We start from the raw sequence: 18,430 nt of genomic DNA, 5'->3' as shown, positions 1-18,430 counted from the left end.
GCTTACTAACCAGTATAACACCTAAGCACATCCTAAATACTTACCCTTACATTCATAGATACATGTAGCCCTCACACCTCATCAGAGGAAGCTATCTTTGCAACAGACAGACACCTTCACAGAAAACTTCAACTGATCAAAGTACAGAGAATCAGAGGTCTTGTGGTACTTAGTGGCTGATACTCCCCCTATTGCTGAAGTCACACACCCACAAAACAATTCCTATATTTAAAGCTCAGGGGTAGTTGCAGAAGAGAAGGTGGAAAGACTAGAAGAGGCAGAGGAAAAGGAACTTTGCTGTAAGATTATGCCTCCTAGCAATGTCAAGAGAGGCTACGCCCATGAAGTCTTATCAACATGACTGCCTAAACAAGATATGAACACCAATGAACATGCTAAGAGAGAAGGGGAAAAGCTTATGGAGCCTCAATCCTAGACAGAACTAGGGAATGTTGAGAGTGGGAGAAATGGTTTTCCCTTCCCAATTGGTTATCCAATGTCAAGTAGTCAGCCCTGGTATCATATACACATGGGTAACATTATACAGACTGAACAGGTTGTGGTTACACATTCACACACACACACACACACACACGCACACACACATACACACACACATTATGAGTGAGTGATTGAATGAGTTAGTGAGTGTGTGTGTGTGTATGTGTATGTGTGTGTAAGAACAATTTTTAAAAAAGGTCATGAACTTGAGAGAGACGAGCAGTGCAAGGAAGGAATTGGACAAAGAAAAAGGAGGGGGAAATTATGTAATTATAATTTCAAAAAAAATTAAAATTACTTCAAAATTAAATCAGATTTTTGGCAATAGAAAGCCTTACATTTCTTGACATGAAACAATGCTGCCATGAGCACTGGAACAGAGTGCCTGTAGACATGGTCGGAAAAGCACTCACAGCCTTGCAAGCTGAGGTGATGTCTTTGAACACCACAACAGCACTTTGGCGCCCACAAGGAGTGACTGAGACAATTGTGCCTAGTGCAGACAGTCTTTGGATCACCGACTTGAGGTCCTCCGAGGGTTGCATGTTCTTTTTCGCCCACCTAGAAATGGAACAAATGGGAGGAAAACAAATAAGAATATTCATTGCCACCTCTCTCCCAGTACACACCTACACAAGCAGGGGACAGTGGATCGTTTCACTGGAAAAGCAATGTTCCCCATGCAGTGTTTTGTGAGGCACCTGTAAGCTGCCTAACCTTCTAACTTGACAAGGCCTTTCACGAGCTATTTGAAGCCCACAAAAACTGGCGTGGAGTTTTGCCTTTTAAAATAATGTTTCTGGTGGAGACCATTACAGAAAACCACCACTGTCAAAAATGCGGTGTTGCAAGGTCCAGTCCCAAATGACACATCTACAACACTACCCCGCAATGAAGGCTCAGGCGTCAGGGCGGAAGAAGGGGCGGGAAGACTGTAAGAATCAGAGAAACAGGGAATTTGCTGAGAGATTGTTGCTCCTTGAAATGTCAGAAGATACACATACCTGTGATGTTTCACAAAGATGTCTGCCTAAACATCTGAACAATGACACCACCATAGACATGCTAACACAGAAGGGGACAGGCAGCTCAGGAGATCTCAACCCAAGACAAAGAACTACAGTAAGCAGGAATGTTAACACACAGGGTTGTCTCTTCAAAGGCAGAGATGTGTAACTCTTTTTAATGCCCTTGTGATATCTGTGTGGCCAAGGCCACATCAGGTCCTCCTTAGAGCCTCATCTTGATCTTGATTGTCTCAGTCACTTTATAGAATCCATCTTTATGGAAGATGTCACTTGGACTTTTTAAAAGGAGTTTGTACGTAGTCATGTCATAAAGCTTTGTTGTACACATAGTATTGCAGTAATTATCACTGGGAAACCTTTTCATATTGTGCTATGCTTAAATATGCCTAAAGATAGACTACTTGGAGTCAGACTTCAGAAGTTAGAACCAACACTTGCTGCTTAGTCATGTTGAACTAAACTATCTTCCGGCCTCCCCTAGATTGTTGCTCTGCTGACTGTGATGGCCGCAGAGGCCCCTGCTTATTAGATCCATGCCATGAATTTGAAAGAGAGTAGAGAGGTATAAGGGATGGTTCGAAAGGAAGAGAGGGAAGGGGAAAATGATATAATTATATTATCTCAAAAAATAATAAAAATGTAAATGCCATTCATTTTTTTTCATTCAGCAGTTTCCAAGTAGCTAACTTATTAAAGCCTGTATATTTTTCTGTCTTAATTTTTATCACAATAATCTTAGTCTGAAGCATTCAGTTTTATGAAAATGTGAACAGAAATAACTATTAATGTTTATTGACAAGTTGCTAGTGCCTGCTGCCTGTCATATTTTATCCCTTGAAAATGATGCCAGGGAAATTATATGATCCAGTAATACCAATTGTTAGTATTTATCTAAAAGAAATGAAATCAGTTATCACTACCTATCTGGATTCTATATACTAGTCCTGTGTGAAATGTGATATTGTTCACACACACACACACACATACACACACACACACACACACACACACAAAACAACAAAAAGAAACAAGACGTGGACCATTTTTCTGACTTCTGACATAAACTTTTCTATGGCTTTTTAAATGTAATTAGCAACAATTTCAGTTGTATTTTTTGAGCTCTTTTTCTTAAGGTCTGATCTTTGAAGACTATTTTGCTCTTATGGATTTTCTTTCTCCCAGAAACTTTTGGCTACAAGTTTGTTTCCTTAGGGTCTGGGCTCCATTTCTAGGTTTTTTTCCTGGATTATTCCCCTTTTCTGCAGGATAGTTTTGTTCTCATCAGTTACTTTGAGGGCAGAAAGGCATTTTTCAGGACCTACCTTTTCGGCAGCCAGATAGCTAGCATCTGTCCAACACTGTGTGATTGTTTTTGGAATGTTGAAAATGGCACGCTCTACACAGCACAAGAAAATGGCTAGGAGGGATTCAGTGGCTGTCATTCCTGGTTGCAAATTCTGTTCACCAAGAGAGCATTCTAAGAATGACAGGACCTGGGCCCCACTCCTGAGATGGCAATTCACATAGTCTTTTGAGGCTCCAGCAGGCACAGAGTGATTGTGTGTGCAGGCAAGCAAAATGAATAATGACCTGGGACTCCACCTGGATTGGGTTATGCACACCTTCTCTTCCTCCTCCCCCTTCTTTTTGAAGGTGTATTTATTTTATTTATGTGGATGAGTGTTTTGCCCATGTGTATGCCTGGGATACTAGAAGGGTATTGGAGCCCCTGAGACTGGAGTTGTAAGTAATTATAACAGGTGGGTGCTGGGAATTGAAGCTGGGTCCTCTGCAAGAGCATATTCTGCTCTTAACCACTGAGCCATCTCTCCAGACCACCCCACTTCTTCTAATAATGCCACACATACTATGTACATGCACCCTCTCCAAACAATACATCTAGCAACCTTAAACCCCTACCTGCATCAGGCTACACGTACACTTCTCTCAAAACAACAGAATAGGTTTCGCCTCCCCTAACAACAATCAAATAGTTTCTATTCAAATATATTCCCAATGTATTTAGTTACAAAAGATGAGTAAGCTGGTCCAGCATGAATTAATTTTGATTGTGTATGCAGTAAGTCAAAACTATATCCTCAAGTAAATTTATAGAAAGAATCTCCTATTTATTATCCAATGTCTGTGCATAATTGGATGTGTATATAATTAGAATCAGATGCACTGTAGACAAGGACATGCACAGTAGAAAAATAATCATATGACCTAATCTATCAGTCATAATAGAAAAACACCCTTGGTACAGTCCTTAGTAACCAAACTCCTTCTCTTGAACCCTAAAAGAGAAGAGATGCAAACAATAACCAAAGCCCTTAACTATCTTCACTCATGGACTGTTGCTCGTGTATGTGTGTGTGTGTGTGTGTGTGTGTGTGTGTGTGTGTTTCTTTTGTAGTGTGTTCTGACTTATTCTATAGCTTTTCTCTGAATAAAATTTATGTGAGCCTTTATTTCAATTTTTTGAATAAGAGGCCAAGGACCTGGAAACATGTGACCCAGATCCCAACCCTGTAATACTCTGCCAGAGCCTCAGCTACTCCTCACTTGAGCATCATACCCAGCAACTCTTCACAATGAGAGAAGGACAACATGGTAACAAATTCTTGACTTCTTTATTTAAGCAATGCTCAGTTCCCACTAATTAGATAATTCTGCTTAATCTCTTAATTTCCATAGTGAGACCATTCTTATTAGACTATAAAATTAACTCCACTTAAGCACAGTTATAATTATACAAACACTGAGTTTATGGAATGGGATAGGGTTCTTTATAAAAATAGAGAAAGACATCCATCTATGTCTGTATCTAGTACCTATACATAGATACACATAGTTATCAACTAATAATGGTTCATGAAGGACCACAGGCACAGTGATGCTAGGATCACTATGGAACTGAAAAGTTCCTAGTGAGTCTTCGTTTTTTAGACATTCTAAAGTTGTAATAAATGCACCATGAGTTTGTGTTGAGGTAGGTGCCAACAAACCTACTATGCAGCCAGTGATACATAGCACATAAAATTATGTTCAGTACATAATACCTCACAATGATATGTTGTTAGCTTATGTATTTACAATGGTATATTTTTACCATTGGGCTAGAGTGTACATCTACTTATTAAAAAAACATTGCTATAGATCTGCTGCTATGCAACACCAGTAGCAGTCTCATAATATTGTGCTTCCTACCTCCTTCTGGCTAGGGTGCTTAATTAATTGCATACTAAGTATACTAACAACTTTGTGGTATTTTCATATGAGCATATAATCACTTTGATCATGCTTGTTTTTTTTTGTCTTTTGAGACAGGCTCTCACTATGTAACCCTGACTGTCCTGGAGCTTCCTATGCAGACCTATCTGATCTGAAACTCACAGAGATTCACTTACCTTTTTCTATCAAGTAATGGGAATAAAGATGTGTACCACCACACCTGAGAATGTTCACCTCCTTTATTTCCCCTTTTTATCCTCTATCCTAGATTCTTTTATATTCATTATATTCTCCCTTTTACTTTTATGTTTGATTCTTCCTGGCCAATTTCACATATAAAAGAAAATATGTATGCTGGTTAGTTTTATTGTCAACTCAACTTGATGCAACTTAGAATCACCTGGAAAGAGAGAACCTCAATCACCTAGATCAGATTGGCCTATGAAGCAAGTCTATGAGTGATTGTTGTATTAATTGATATAGGAGGGTACAGGCCACTGTGGGCAGCATCATTCCTTAGGCAGATAGACCTAGTCTGTATAGGAATGGTAGTTAAATATGAGCCTGAGAGGGGACAAACCAGAGATCAAGACAACAAGCAGCGTATCCCTATAATTTTGGTCTCTAGATTTCTGCCTTGAGTTCCTGCCTAACCTCACTCAGTGACTGATGATGACCTGGAAGCATAAGCCAAATAAACTAAAGTTCCTGTATGGATCATTTCTCCATCTTGTATTCAAGACTATTTTGCCACACTTTCCAAAAGAAAGAGAAAAATGAGCCCCAGAGCCCATGAATATAACACATTGAGTCAATGAATGCAGTTTACAATTATAATTTACATTCCATTTTCAGGAAGGATTTACAATATTATAAAAAGTGGGTTCTGGAATCCTGCCAAGTTCTCCAGCAGGGATAATACACCACCATCTGTGATTCTATATTCTTTGAAAATCTGTTTTACAGCATGCTATGGCTTTGGGGACTACTGATTTATTTACGTAACAAAATGGAAGATCTTTGTCAAAAGCCAATGTGACGTAGCATCTGACCCAATGACTACCCTCACTACATGCTATGGTTTAACTTTGGTCCCCAGAAAGTCATAAATTATGAAGGTGATTCTTCATGCCATGATGGTGGAGGTTTTAGTAAGAGGGATTCATGCCCAACTGATGGGACTAGGTTAACTCTCATCCTAACAGGACAAAACTAGTTTCATTACAGCTTGGGAAGATGTCTCCATCAATAGTGTTTGCTCTGTAAACACAGAGACCCAAGTTCAATTCCCAGCGCTCATATAAAAGCTGGGTGTGGCAAACACCTATAATCCCAGTGCTGGGGAGATGAAGACAGGCAGGTCCCTGGGTCACTGGTCAGTCACTCTGGCTAAGATAAAGAGTTACAGGTTTATGAGAGACTCTATCTCAAAAATAAGCTGGAGAGTGAGTGAGGAAGACATCTAACTTTGGCCTCTGGTTTGCACATACACACACAGAGACAGACAGACAGAGAAAGACAGAGACAGAGAGAGACACAGAAAGAGACACACACAGAGAGAAGATTGTTACTAAGAAAGGCTACCTTGTTTGCAGCTATCCTGCTTGCTTTCTCCCTGTCTTCCATGTTTCCCTACTTGCCCTTCCAGCTTCTACCATGTTTTAAAGCAGTGCCGGGCTCTTATCTTGGACTATCTATCATCTAGAGCCATGAGCCTAAATGGAGTTCTTTTCTTTGCAACTTACCCAGTCTCAAGTACTCTGCAACAGCAATAGAAAATCAATTAAGTTCTCGTAAGGGAAAGGCCTTGCCTTCTGTACAAGCGAAGATACAGATTCTAAATACTAAACACATTCGCCAGTGTTAAGTTGAAGGTTACTGTGGTTGGCTCAGTTTAACATTTACACATATTAAAGTACGCATTCTCACTGAAAGTTATACCTGCCAAAATTGAGCCTGCCAATTTTCCCCACCACATAAGATCTTACCAATGTCATTTTACAGACAAACAAGTGCAGGAGAGCCAGTAGTGCTACAAGCATCATTTAGACAAGGATGTTGTTCTTCTTGGTAATATTCTTCAGGGACACCTAGGCTTGCCTTCAAGAATGGATGCTCTCAAGGGTACCAGTTAAGTCACAAGAGAGTAAGGATGATAAGGTTTTCAAGTGTCTAGAAGGTCATGTTACTGGCCACCAGCTGATTTTTTGTGCTCTTATTTCTGAGCTTAGAAACCCCAAACAAGCAAATGAAACCCACAATTGAACAAAACAGACCACACTTTTATGGACGGCAGATGTGTGTTTGTAGAAGGAAATGTGTGAAGGTAAGTGTTCACTCTTGGGTGCTGATAGTCAAGCCACATTCCCATAGGTCATGCTAGGATGTTAAACAAGACAGGTCACTCCATTTGAAGGCAACATACTCCAAACAGCCTTCTAATGATGTTGAAATTTGATTTAAAAAATAGGCCTCCAAAAATGGTCACATAATCTTAATTTGTATATCTTAAAATAACTTTTACCCTTTAAAAGTTTAGTGTTGCTGTATTACCTTGAAAATGCCATGGTTCTAATGACCACTGTCCCCTTATAACATAATTTCAGTTTCTTTAGCTATGGGTTGTTCTCTTCTTTTTTGAGATTATAGTTTAATTAATTACATTATTTCTATCTTTCTTTTCCTCCCTCAAAACCCTTCCCATTCTCCTTTAAAATGAAGGTCTTTTTTTACTAATTGTTATTGCATACATATGTGTATTCCCAAATGTAACCTGTTCTGTCTGTATAATGTTACGTGTGTGTGTGTGTGTGTGTGTGTGTGTGTGTGTGTGTGTGTGTGTGTGTGTGTTTTCAGGCCTGACCGCTTGGCATTGGACAACCTATTGGTGTGCTCTTCCCTGGAGAATACCACCCCTCCCACTCCCAGCTTTCCTCAGTTGCTTGAATTCTTTGTATCGGGTTGAGGCCTTGTGTGCTTTTCTCTGTCCACCTTGGCATGTCCATTTGTGTCATCCTTGCTCAGTTCACATTTGGGCAGCCATGTTGGCGCGACTTTATGGGCATAGCTTCTGATATCACTAGGAGACACAATCACTAACTGTGGGATTTTAAATCTATCTGCCAAGGTCTGACACTGGGAACACCAGGCGACAAGTAGACAAGATTTGTTAACTAGGATGGTGAGCCCAGAGGATGTTTCTAGTACAGGCAACTTCATGGGCTGCACCTCTGTATGCTATCATCCTGACATCTGTTAAGATCAGAGAGGGCTCTGCTTTTATCCCGTCAGCCTGCTAACAGTCTTTGAATACTTACAACGAGCAAAGCACAGGTGACAGCTTGCACAGTGCAGTCAGCAATGGGGAAGCAGCAAACAGAAGTCATGGGCAGGGAGATGTACAAAATAAGGTGGCTTGCTGAGTAACCAGAGCTTAAAACTTGGAGTACCCCATCCCCTTTCTCACCCGCTATTCCTCACTGGTACTAACTACATAAGCTCCCAGCAGGGCTCCAGCTGCCACCTGTCTCCATGAAGGCCAGAGAGTACTTGAGTTGATCTTGTTCCTTGACTCTCTCCTTTCCCGGTGTAAACATCTGGCAGACTGGGGATAAAGCCAAGGGTCTGGTCCTTGGTCACGCTAATGGCGGTGCTTAGTGGATGGCTCCCTCTCCAGCAATCCTGATGCAGCCCTGCAGAGCTCTGCTCACTAGACCAGGAGGCGGCAGGCAGAGGTGACAGTGACACAGCACTCTTCCCACCTCCATGAGTTTGCTGGCACTGAGGGCTTCTTCAGTAAGGGATGTGGGAAAGTAGAAGCTGTGTACGCCTATGAAGGCAAGGCCCGTTTCCATATCCTCCATGTTTCATAAAGACCAAATGAAATCTTTTATGGGGTGGGAGGAGAATGAAGAGTTTCTGTGACCATTCTGTGTTTCTTTAAACATAAGCAGGAGACAAAAGCCCAAGAACCTACCTGGCAATGACTGTGCACATGGGTGGCTCATATGTGTTTTTTTTCCACATATGACATTTCTTCCAGTTGCCACTGATATTGTTGATAATTTTTCTTTTCCACGAAGGTATGTTGCTTGGCTTTGGAGTTAGACTAACCTCTCTTGGCAACTGATGTCTTGCTAGGACCTTTTCCAAGCCAGAGAATTCAGGATTCTCACCTGGTGGTAGAATAAGTATTAACATGATTCAGTGTTCATTTGTACCTCTGCACAGCAAGATTCTTTAAAGTCTTTGTGTGTGTGCCAGGAGCTAAGGATGGAACCCAGGGTCTCACATGTTAGGTATACCCCCAGCTGTCTTCTGGCAATTTAGTAATTACCTCTCAGCTCTGCCACCATTTTATCTCAGCAAGATTTCTTATCATCTTAGTCTAATAGATGCATTCACTAAAATTTCATGCATTAAGTGTACTAAGACCAGTGATAATATTGTTGGTTCCTTAAGTACAGTTTGCAGACTAATAGTAAGCTGTAATACCATTGTTATAAGTATTATTTTATTATTATCATGCATTTTGAAACTTCCCAGATGAATGAGTGGGGATTATAAACTTGCTTTTAATTTGGAGCTCCATCTTTCTGCTGTTTTGCCTAAGAATTGTTCTGCATTTGGAGATCCAATAACTGAGACTTGGGATTTAGACCTTTGTCTCCTACTGCTGGAGCTCTCTGGGTGGCCACAGCAGTGATGATGACATAATGTGGAACTGCCTTGAGAAGATAAGGTTTCCACCCTGTTATCAAAACTGGCAGACACAAAGAAGGAAGGATTATTCTGGCACATAGTTTAGAGGGCTCGATACACGATCACTTGATCCCTCAAGTTTGGGCAGAATATCATGACTGTAGGAACAAGTGCCATAAGAGAACTGTCTCCTCCATAGCTAACCAGGAACCAAAAAGCAAATCAGAAAGTTGCCAGTAATAATGTGTCCCTAAGTTACCTACTTCTTCCAGTTTGATTCCACTTACTAGGTCTCTGGAGTCACTCAAAATAGTGCCACCATCTGGGACCAAGCATTCAAACCATCAGTTTATGGAGGACGTTAGATCCACAGACCATACACCGACACAGCAGAAGATTCCAGAACCGCTTACATATGCCTGCCCTTCACATGAGCAAGGGAAAAGCTGAGAGAGAAAAAGGCAGACTCAGCACATCACCACTGCCTTCCCCTGGCTTCAGAGTCTCAGTCCACCAGAGCAGAGCGAAGTGGGAAGAATCTAAACACACCAAGAGTGGATTTCAAAGCTTCTATCAGAACTGATATTTCATTTGCAATATAACTCCTCAAAGCTATGCAATTCACCTGTAATTCAACTAAAGGTAGCAACAAAAGTCAATAGAATGGAGCAAAAGGAAGAGCTAAGGTAGGGCAGAGTAACAAAGTAGCTGGTTTGTGAAGTTCTGTGCTAAGTGGCTTAAATTTTGTGTGTGTTCCTTATGTAATGCGGAGTATATAATATAACTTGGATATATGGGTTTATTCATAATTCTCTGGATTAGGATGAAGGGATTAACTTGAATACAATCAATTTAGTTCCAACAGGTAAATGTGTATCAGCCCTCGCCTTCATTTGAACCAGTGTGTAAGTTTCTATTTTGTCTTCTAAGTTTTTGCCATCTACCAGTATCTTACAGTTATTCAAACAATTTAAGGTTGGGTTCAAGTACTGCAAATCAAATTCTCAACCATCCTGACCCAATTTAAGACCACCAGGCCACTCCAAACTACAAAAACTAGAGACTACTCGCTATATGGAGTGGCGTATGCCTATGGTCTCAGATACTTAGGAATCTGAAGCAAGAGGATGACTTGAACCCAGAAATTTCAGACCATCTTGGGCAACCTATCAAGACTCAATCTCAAAATAGCAATACTAAATAATAAAAAAATATATATCTACAATTACTTTAAGGGGAATAACCAAGTTCTTCCTAGCAAAAGGAGAAGGGAATAGCAGAGAATTGAAGCAAGGAATGAAGTTTGTAATCTGACCCTCACCTTGAAAGTTCTTGCACTAATCTCAACATCAAAACTACACCTTAATTTGTAACGAGGACACCTGTACATGGCTCATGGTCATCTTTCCACAGGAGTATTTTGGCAGGCAGTGGTGGCACATGCCTTTAACCCCAGCACTTAGAAAGCAGGTGGATCTCTGTGAGTTCGAGGATGACCTGGTCTACAGAGCGAGTTCCAGGACAGGCTCCAAAGTTATACAGGGAAACTCTGTTTCAAAACATCAAGAAAGAGAGAGAGAGAGAGCAAATGAACCCTACCCATGGGCAAATTCACAGCCCATTCTGAGATCATAGACTTATCAAACCATGATGTGACGTGGGTCTCATGAACTGATGGCACCCGCATTGTCAAGAAGTTAATGCCCACGACTACCAGAAGAAGATTCATAATGACATGCAAATATAGGCATTCTCATTTGCTCCCCCTCCCCACTTACATTTGATTTTGTCACTTTCACTTCTATAGGAATGAAGTCCTTCCACCATTTGATTCGGAAGCAACTTGTGAAGGTTAGAGAGAAGGTCGAATGTGTGACACAGGGTGTCGGGCTGGGCATAATTTTTCATCTTCTCATAGAGGTTTATGAATGAAGGATTGTTGTTGCCTGTTCCCATGATGGCCTGTTAAGTTAAACAGAAAACCAGATAGAGCACACGAAACATGCCGGCATGTCTTGTGACTGACTAGTCTTTGCCTCAGCTTGCTGCCACCTCCAGGAGGAGGTGATGGAAGAAGCTGTCTGGTCTCTGACTGATTTGCATTCTGAGCATCACAATGACCCAAGTATTGGCCTGGAACCCTCAGAACTTGTTCTGCACCTTCAAAGCAGAGAAAAGCTGCCTAGGGAAGGTATCTTGCCAAATAATTTAGAGATTTTTCCACAGAAATTCCAGTTTCCTGTCTGGATATGGATGAGTTCTAAGGAGAAAAAGTGAGTTTTCCTGAAAGGAAATCAATTGATGTGCACATAGCCCATGCTATCCTCCCCTTCTAGAGGCCTTGTACCTGGTGTGTGTATAATTAAGACTTCATAGACCTAGGAGGCCCCAAAGAGAGTGTTTACATCAGCACTGCTCCCTGTAGACCTAAGGAAGAGCTTTATGGTCCTAAACTAAGGAAATGTCCAGATTAATACAGGTAAGGGGATTGTCTGCTTTTTACTCTTCTTTTTCCAGATTGCTAAAAAAACAAACAAATAAAACCTCTTTAGTGTTAGTTTTTCTTCACTATAGGCCAAGAAGCAGAGGGAAAAACTAATACTAAATAACAACAAAGCCCCAAACTTCATAGCCCAGCTGGAGCAAATGAGAAGCAACCAAGAACCACTTCTCAGTTTGCAATGAAACTGCAAATAATAGCATGGTTATAGTAGCCCCTTGGTTATCAGTCCACCAGCCATACAGGGCACCAGAGTTCCCTATGCTTCTCAATGCTTGTTGAACTGGATTGCAAGCCACAATGCAAAATGGTGAGACCATGTGCCATACACTCTTGGTAGCCTAAACAGCTCTTGTTGGTTGGCTTTTAGCTGCACTGCAAAGTCTTGGGCAAAACCTTAAAATAACATGGCTGTACTCTATGGATCATTTATGTCCAGAGCAGGAAATGAGAAGTTCCACTTTTTTATCTTTAACTTTCAACCTAAAAGAGTGAAGACTTAAAAAAAAAAAGAAACAAATAAACCCATTTAAATGTATAGAACTAAAAGAACCACTTAAATGCAAAGTGTCTCTCAATATTGCATAAGAAGTTTTGGCTGAAGAAAGGAAATGACAGAGAAAGGAGGACAGGATATGATGACAACTGGAACACACACACCCTGGCTTGCTTCTTCTAAGCAAAGTTGAATGCATAGCTCTAAGCCTTCATTTTCATATATGGAAAAGGAAGAAACCATTTTAAAATGTCTTCTTTTACACTGTGTAAATTGACCTAAATTGTAACAAAATATAATGGGTCTGTATTTGGGGAACCATAAGGCCATGAAATAAAGGAATGGAGAAAGACTTACTACCCATCACAGGACAACATGGGTTATTTCCAAAGCAGCATCCCCCTAGAGCAAAACAAAACACATAGATTTCATTGGAAAAGCTGACACATAGTCATATAGAAAAGCACTTTAAGAATGGGCACATTCTTGAGCAAACTCTGTTTTGGTGTAGGAGGTTCTGTCCATGTGTTGCTTTCACTGGCTAATGAATAAAGAAACTGCTTTGGGTCTGATAGGGCAGAACTTAGGTAGGCAGAGAGTACAGAACTGAATGCTGGATGCTCTGGTAGGTCAGAGAGATGCCATGGATCTTCTACCTGAGATGGACGCTGGTTAGAATCTTGCCGGTAAGCCACAGTCATGTGGCGATACACAGATTAATAGAAATGGGTTAAATTAAGATGTAAGAATTAGCCAATAAGAAACTAGAGTTAATGGGCCAAGCGGTGTTTTAATAAATACAGTTTCTGTGTGGTTATTTTGGGTGTAAGCTAGCCAGGCAGCCGGGACAAACAAGGGACCCTCTCCTTGTAACATTTGGCACTTAAACATGGTCAACTAACTCCATGTAAAACCTGAGAGGGCTTGAAAAGGAATTCTAGACACAAATATAGAGTTTAACACAGCTTTTTGCTGTTTGCTGGCAGCATATGGCAGAGAGATTTTTCTGGCTCAGCAGCCTAAGCGGGAAAAAAGTGGCAGTTTCAAAATACCAGCTTTCTGGGCTATGCCACCAGCGCAACCTCTGTCTCTTGCGAGAGACAGAGCATTTGGATGGGTTTTGTGAGCAGATTGTTGCAGCTTGCTTGATGGCAACGTGGACCAGCTTTGTGCCTAGAAGTTGGTCAGTGTGCGTGGCTCAGAGATGCAAGCAGCTCTGCCATGCTGAAATGTGCAGAATGCGAGGAGGAACTACCATATTTACCATAATAACAGAGCTGCTGTTAGACTGGGCAGGCAAATAGGTGTTACTGTATTACCCTTACTAATGGCACAATTTAAGTTTATAAGAAGCGCTTAACATTTTAAGAAGTGCTCCTGGACAGTAAAGAATTACAGATTCACAATAGGACAGATTCAGACATAAACGATCTCTAAATGGGTCACAGTATTGGATAAATGTACATAGGCTTGGGAGAGAGAAGAGAAAGAGTATAGATAGTCATAAAATAAAGCTAATACTTAAAAAATGGTAAAGTCTTTAAAGAGACATAGTACAGATAATCGTAGATTAGAGAAAGTAAAGAAAAGTAAGCCACATAAAAATAGAAAATTCACAGAGAGTCTGGATTTTGTATATTATTGTGTTTTCTTTAAATTTTTTGACTGGGGAAGGGCTAAGTACAGAGAGACATTTCATTGTATGGGCTGCTAAGCTAAGCCAACATGTATATTATAAATGTATCTTGACTTCAGAGTTTGGGTCTAAGGATATGGTGCTTTGGAAAAGAGGTTTTTTGTTTGTTTTCACAGAAGATGACAACCTGTGGATTGCTTCTAGACCAATATGGTATGATAGACCATGCCCCCCTGAAAGGTTGCTGTGAACACCCTCAAATCATTATTACTTTGCTCAATTGCTGACTGAGATGAACCTAGCACACAGGATACACCATGAACGACATGATTAACAGCACCCCCATATAGCATGAAGCAGTTTGGAGAGAAAAAACTATGCCCATATTCCCAAATATTGTTTATAACTGTTTGTTTACATTTAAAGGGGGATATGATATAGATATAAATAATTTGCATTCGTATGAATCTTGCTCTATTGATACTAATTTAAGGACAATTTTGTTATATGTATATGTATTTCTGATCTTGATTAAAGTGTTGTGATTGCATAGTTCATTTAAAAATGTAATGTATAATTAAGAAATATAGGTTAATAGATAATCATCTATAATAGTCAAATTTGTAATCATGTTAGATTTTCTAGATTACATAGATATATTTTAGATGGATAGGAATTCTTCATATCTTTCAAAGACTACAGAATATGGCATTTAAAATGTTTTAATAACTTAGGACTTTTCATGACAATGAGATGCATCTGCTCCTGACAGCACCAGCTACATCAAGAGGAAGATGGACATCGAAGAGGCTCCTTATGGAGCTTGCTAGTCATTTGGGCAAGAAATTGCTCTTGCCTGGACTGCTTCACTGGACATGCAGTACCCACCAAGAGGTGACTGCTGAACTTGCCTAAAGGTGAGATGGTCCTTTGGGGTTCCTGCTTCATGAAAGAGTCTGCGAGACATTCTGTAGGACACAGAAGAAAGTGACTTAACTTTCTTTGAAATTTCCTGCTTCGTGGAAAAGTCTGCTAGATACTATGGGCCTGAAAGACAAAGATGAATGTCCCAATGGTACAGAAGAACATTGGGTGACTGTCCAGGCATCAAGATGTCTCTGTCATTTCTAGAGTTTTGGAAGCTTACAATGCACTTTCTGTTCACTTAGGTGATATTATATCCTTCTGGAGTCTTTGATGGAGTTGAAGAATTTATAGTTATAATTATAGATTTCCTTAGTTATGATAAAAGATAAAGTAGATATAAGTATTATAACTGTAATTCTTATTTAATACCTGTTTTGTTATATGTAACTTTACTATATTAAAGTTAAAGGCTTTTTTGTTTAAACGGAAAAGGGGAAATGGTGTAAGAGGTTCTTCTGTTTATATGTTGCTTTCATTGGCTAATGAATAAAGAAACTGCTTTGGGCCTGATAGGGAGAACTTAGGTAGGTGGAAAAGGCAGAACTAAATGCTGGGAGGAAGAAGGGCAGAGTCAAAGAGATACCATGGATCTTCTACCTGAGACGAACGCTTGTTAGAATTTTGCCAGTAAGCCACAGTCACATGGTGATACATGGATTAATAGAAATGGGTTAAATTAAGATGTAAGAATTAGCCAATAAAAAACTAGAGCTAATGGGCCAAGCAGTGTCTTAATAAACACAGCTTTTGTGTGATTATTTTGAGTGTGAGCTAGCTAGGCAGCCGGGACAAACAAGGGTCTCTCTCCTTGTAACACCGTTTAAGGTTATAATTCAGGAAGGAAAGATGACAGGCACATTTGCTCAGCTCAAGGTTGTGAACCACATGCTTGAAAGGTTAAAACTATGAACAAGAATGCATCTGGGCCTGTTGCCTAATAAACTTTGGGCTGAAAATAAAGGAAATGTCATGTTGAAGCTGTGTTGATATAGGAATTTGTTTCTAAAAGTTGCCTAACGGTAGTGACTAATAAAGTTTTGTTTGTTTTTTAGACAGGGTTTTATTATGTAGCCCTGGCTGGCCTGGAATTTCATATGTAGACCAGAAATGATGACCTCAAACTTGCAGAGATCTGCTTGCCTTTTCCTCATGAGAGTTAGGATTAAAGGTGTGCACAGCTATGCCTGACTAACAATATGCTCTGAAGTGTTACTCTAGGTAGACTTGATGGAATGTTCATAGGTAACTGACGCTTTGAACATTGACTGGAAACAGAAGTAGGTCATGATTAAAAGTTATTCCTGAAAAAATTGACTATTGATTATGAGAAAAACAAAATAGGAGCTGGAAAGATGGCTAAGTCATTATGGAGCACTTCATTTGCTGCTCTTACAGAGGACCCAGATTTGGTTCTCAGCACTCACATGGTAGCTTACAACCATTTGTAGTTCCAGTCCCAGGAGTTCCCACACCCTCTTTGAGCCTCTTCAGGCTCCAGGCATGGCACGTGTGGTGAATATACATATATGCAGGCAAAACATTCATACATATAAAATAATAAAAAAATTAAATAAAATAAAACCCTAAAAACAGAAGACAATATAAAGTGCTGGCAAGAGGGCAGAGAGATGGGAACTTTAAAATCCCCTTTTGTTGTGAGTAAAAATGGTAACTGGGACAATAGCCATTGAGAAAAACAGTACTGAGGTTCATTCAAAACTTTAAAAGCAGAGCTAGGGTAGAGCCAACCATTCCAATTCTGGGTAATTCAAAGGAAATAAGATTTTTATGATGACGAGACACCTGCATACCTCTGTTCTTCAAAGGACTGTGACAATAGCCAGCATATGGGGAGAATGCCTAGCTGACCACCCATCAACAGATAAATGGATAAAGAAAGAGTACATAGGCAGAGCCTGGTGGCCTTTAACCCCTGCGCTCAAGAAGCAGAAGCAGGCAGACCACTGTGAGTTCAATGCCAGCCTGATCCACACAGAGACCTGTGTCAAAAAGAAAAAGAACTGTCCATATACACATTAGAATACTGTTTCAGCCGTTCTGTTGTGAAACAGACCATCAGATGAATTTTCCTTTTGGCCTGGTTCTGATTTTCTACAATAAGTAAGACTTGTAGGAGCCATTGCCATTCGCTTTTTTTCTAAGCATACTGTGGTGGAAGGAACTTTGGGATGGGAACTCAGTGAGGTTGGAAGACTGGCCACATACTGCAGACTGCTAGCATGATGGTCTTGGTCCAAGCTTCTAGACAGAGTCCAGCCTGCATTTCTGAGTCCAGATGCAGCAAATGTTTGTGTTTTTAATCTTATTTCCAATTATTTCCCCCAATGAACAATGCCATGAGAATTCTGCTGTGCCCAGTGCCCTTGCCTTGCTGCATGAGGGTGAGTTGCCTTGCCACCAGACTTACTAAATAAATTGGTCCCGCAGCACGGGGCAGAACAGGGCAGCACCCAGGGTTGTTTTTTCTTCTCCTACAACTAGCTCTTAGGTAACGAGCAATTTCCTTTCTTTTTTGTTATTTCAAAGATGGCTCCTGTGTCTCCTGAGCACCTTCCGCTGCCAACAAGCCACAGCTGTGCGTTTGACAAGGCCAGCTGGCTCCCAGAAGGCAGAGTGTTCAGCAACGTTCAGAAAGAGAAGATCATCTCCAGGTTTCTCAAAGGAAGCGTCCTAAAGAGAGTATTTGGCTCGCAGCAGCTGAGGTGGGAGGGCTCCAACTCCCAGAAAGAGGATCCCAGCTCAGCATGTCCTAGTGCCAGAAAGTAAGTCCCTATTAAAAAGTAGACCCAAACTCAAAGTAAGCTTATCCCAGGCAGCCAGGAAAATAGATCCGTACCAGCATCCAGAGAACCAGAAGGCTTAGGCAGAAATGCAAACCCGGGGATCAAGTCCAGCCATAAGAGTGAAATAAAATAGGAAGCATGTGACTGAGAATGTGTTCCAAACACCAGCTGTAACACTGGCACAGGATGTGGGATTCACCAATGTGTGTGCTTCTCTCGTTTGAAAAATGTTTTTGTACCTCACTCCCATCCACCGTAGGAACAAGTAAATTTGAAAAAAAAATTTCTAGTATTTTTTTCTTTGGAATAAAATGGTAGCTTCCCAAGTAGGATCATATTGTTACGGAGGTAAACATTAAAGATTAATTTTGTTGGCGTTGCTTGCTTTGTTTTGTTTTTTCCAGACAGGGTCTCACCCTGTGGCTATGGCTGTCCTGGAACTTACTCTGTAGACCAGACTGGCCTTGACAACACAGAAATCCACCTACCTCTGCCAGGATTAAAGGCCTGCAGCACTACTCCAGGCAAAGGTTGAGTTTTGAAATAAAACTTTAAAGTAGAAAGTGAAAAAAGAAATCCTTCAAAGTGAAAACATTTTACTCA

General features: G+C 40.5%; 1 protein-coding gene across 13 annotated transcripts in view; it reads right to left on the bottom strand.

Moving 5' to 3' along the window:
* Positions 1–18,430, bottom strand: part of LOC125396725 (testis expressed protein 56-like) — a 30,461-nt gene that overhangs the window by 8,334 nt on the left and 3,697 nt on the right. For 6 of the 13 annotated variants that reach the window (XM_085699362.2, XM_085699365.2, XM_085699366.2 and 3 more), the window contains 4 exons: positions 12,818–12,862; positions 11,243–11,426; positions 8,740–8,938; positions 840–1,062 (listed from right to left, as the gene is read on the bottom strand). In XM_085699362.2, the coding sequence (XP_085555488.1) occupies positions 840–1,062; positions 8,740–8,938; positions 11,243–11,420 (600 nt within the window). In that variant the 5' untranslated portion in view covers positions 11,421–11,426; positions 12,818–12,862. Of the gene's footprint in view, positions 1–839; positions 1,063–8,739; positions 8,939–11,242; positions 11,561–12,817; positions 12,863–17,451; positions 17,794–18,430 lie in introns of those variants that run through there. The other 7 variants (XM_085699371.2, XM_085699373.2, XM_085699375.2 and 4 more) reach the window with 3 other exon arrangements.

This window comes from Myodes glareolus, chromosome 14, assembly GCF_982192425.1.
Source record: "Myodes glareolus chromosome 14, mMyoGla1.1, whole genome shotgun sequence".
In the NCBI taxonomy this organism is placed as follows: domain Eukaryota; kingdom Metazoa; phylum Chordata; class Mammalia; order Rodentia; family Cricetidae; genus Myodes; species Myodes glareolus.
The sequence above is the reverse complement of the archived record's forward strand: the minus strand, read 5'-3'. Positions and strand labels throughout refer to the sequence as shown.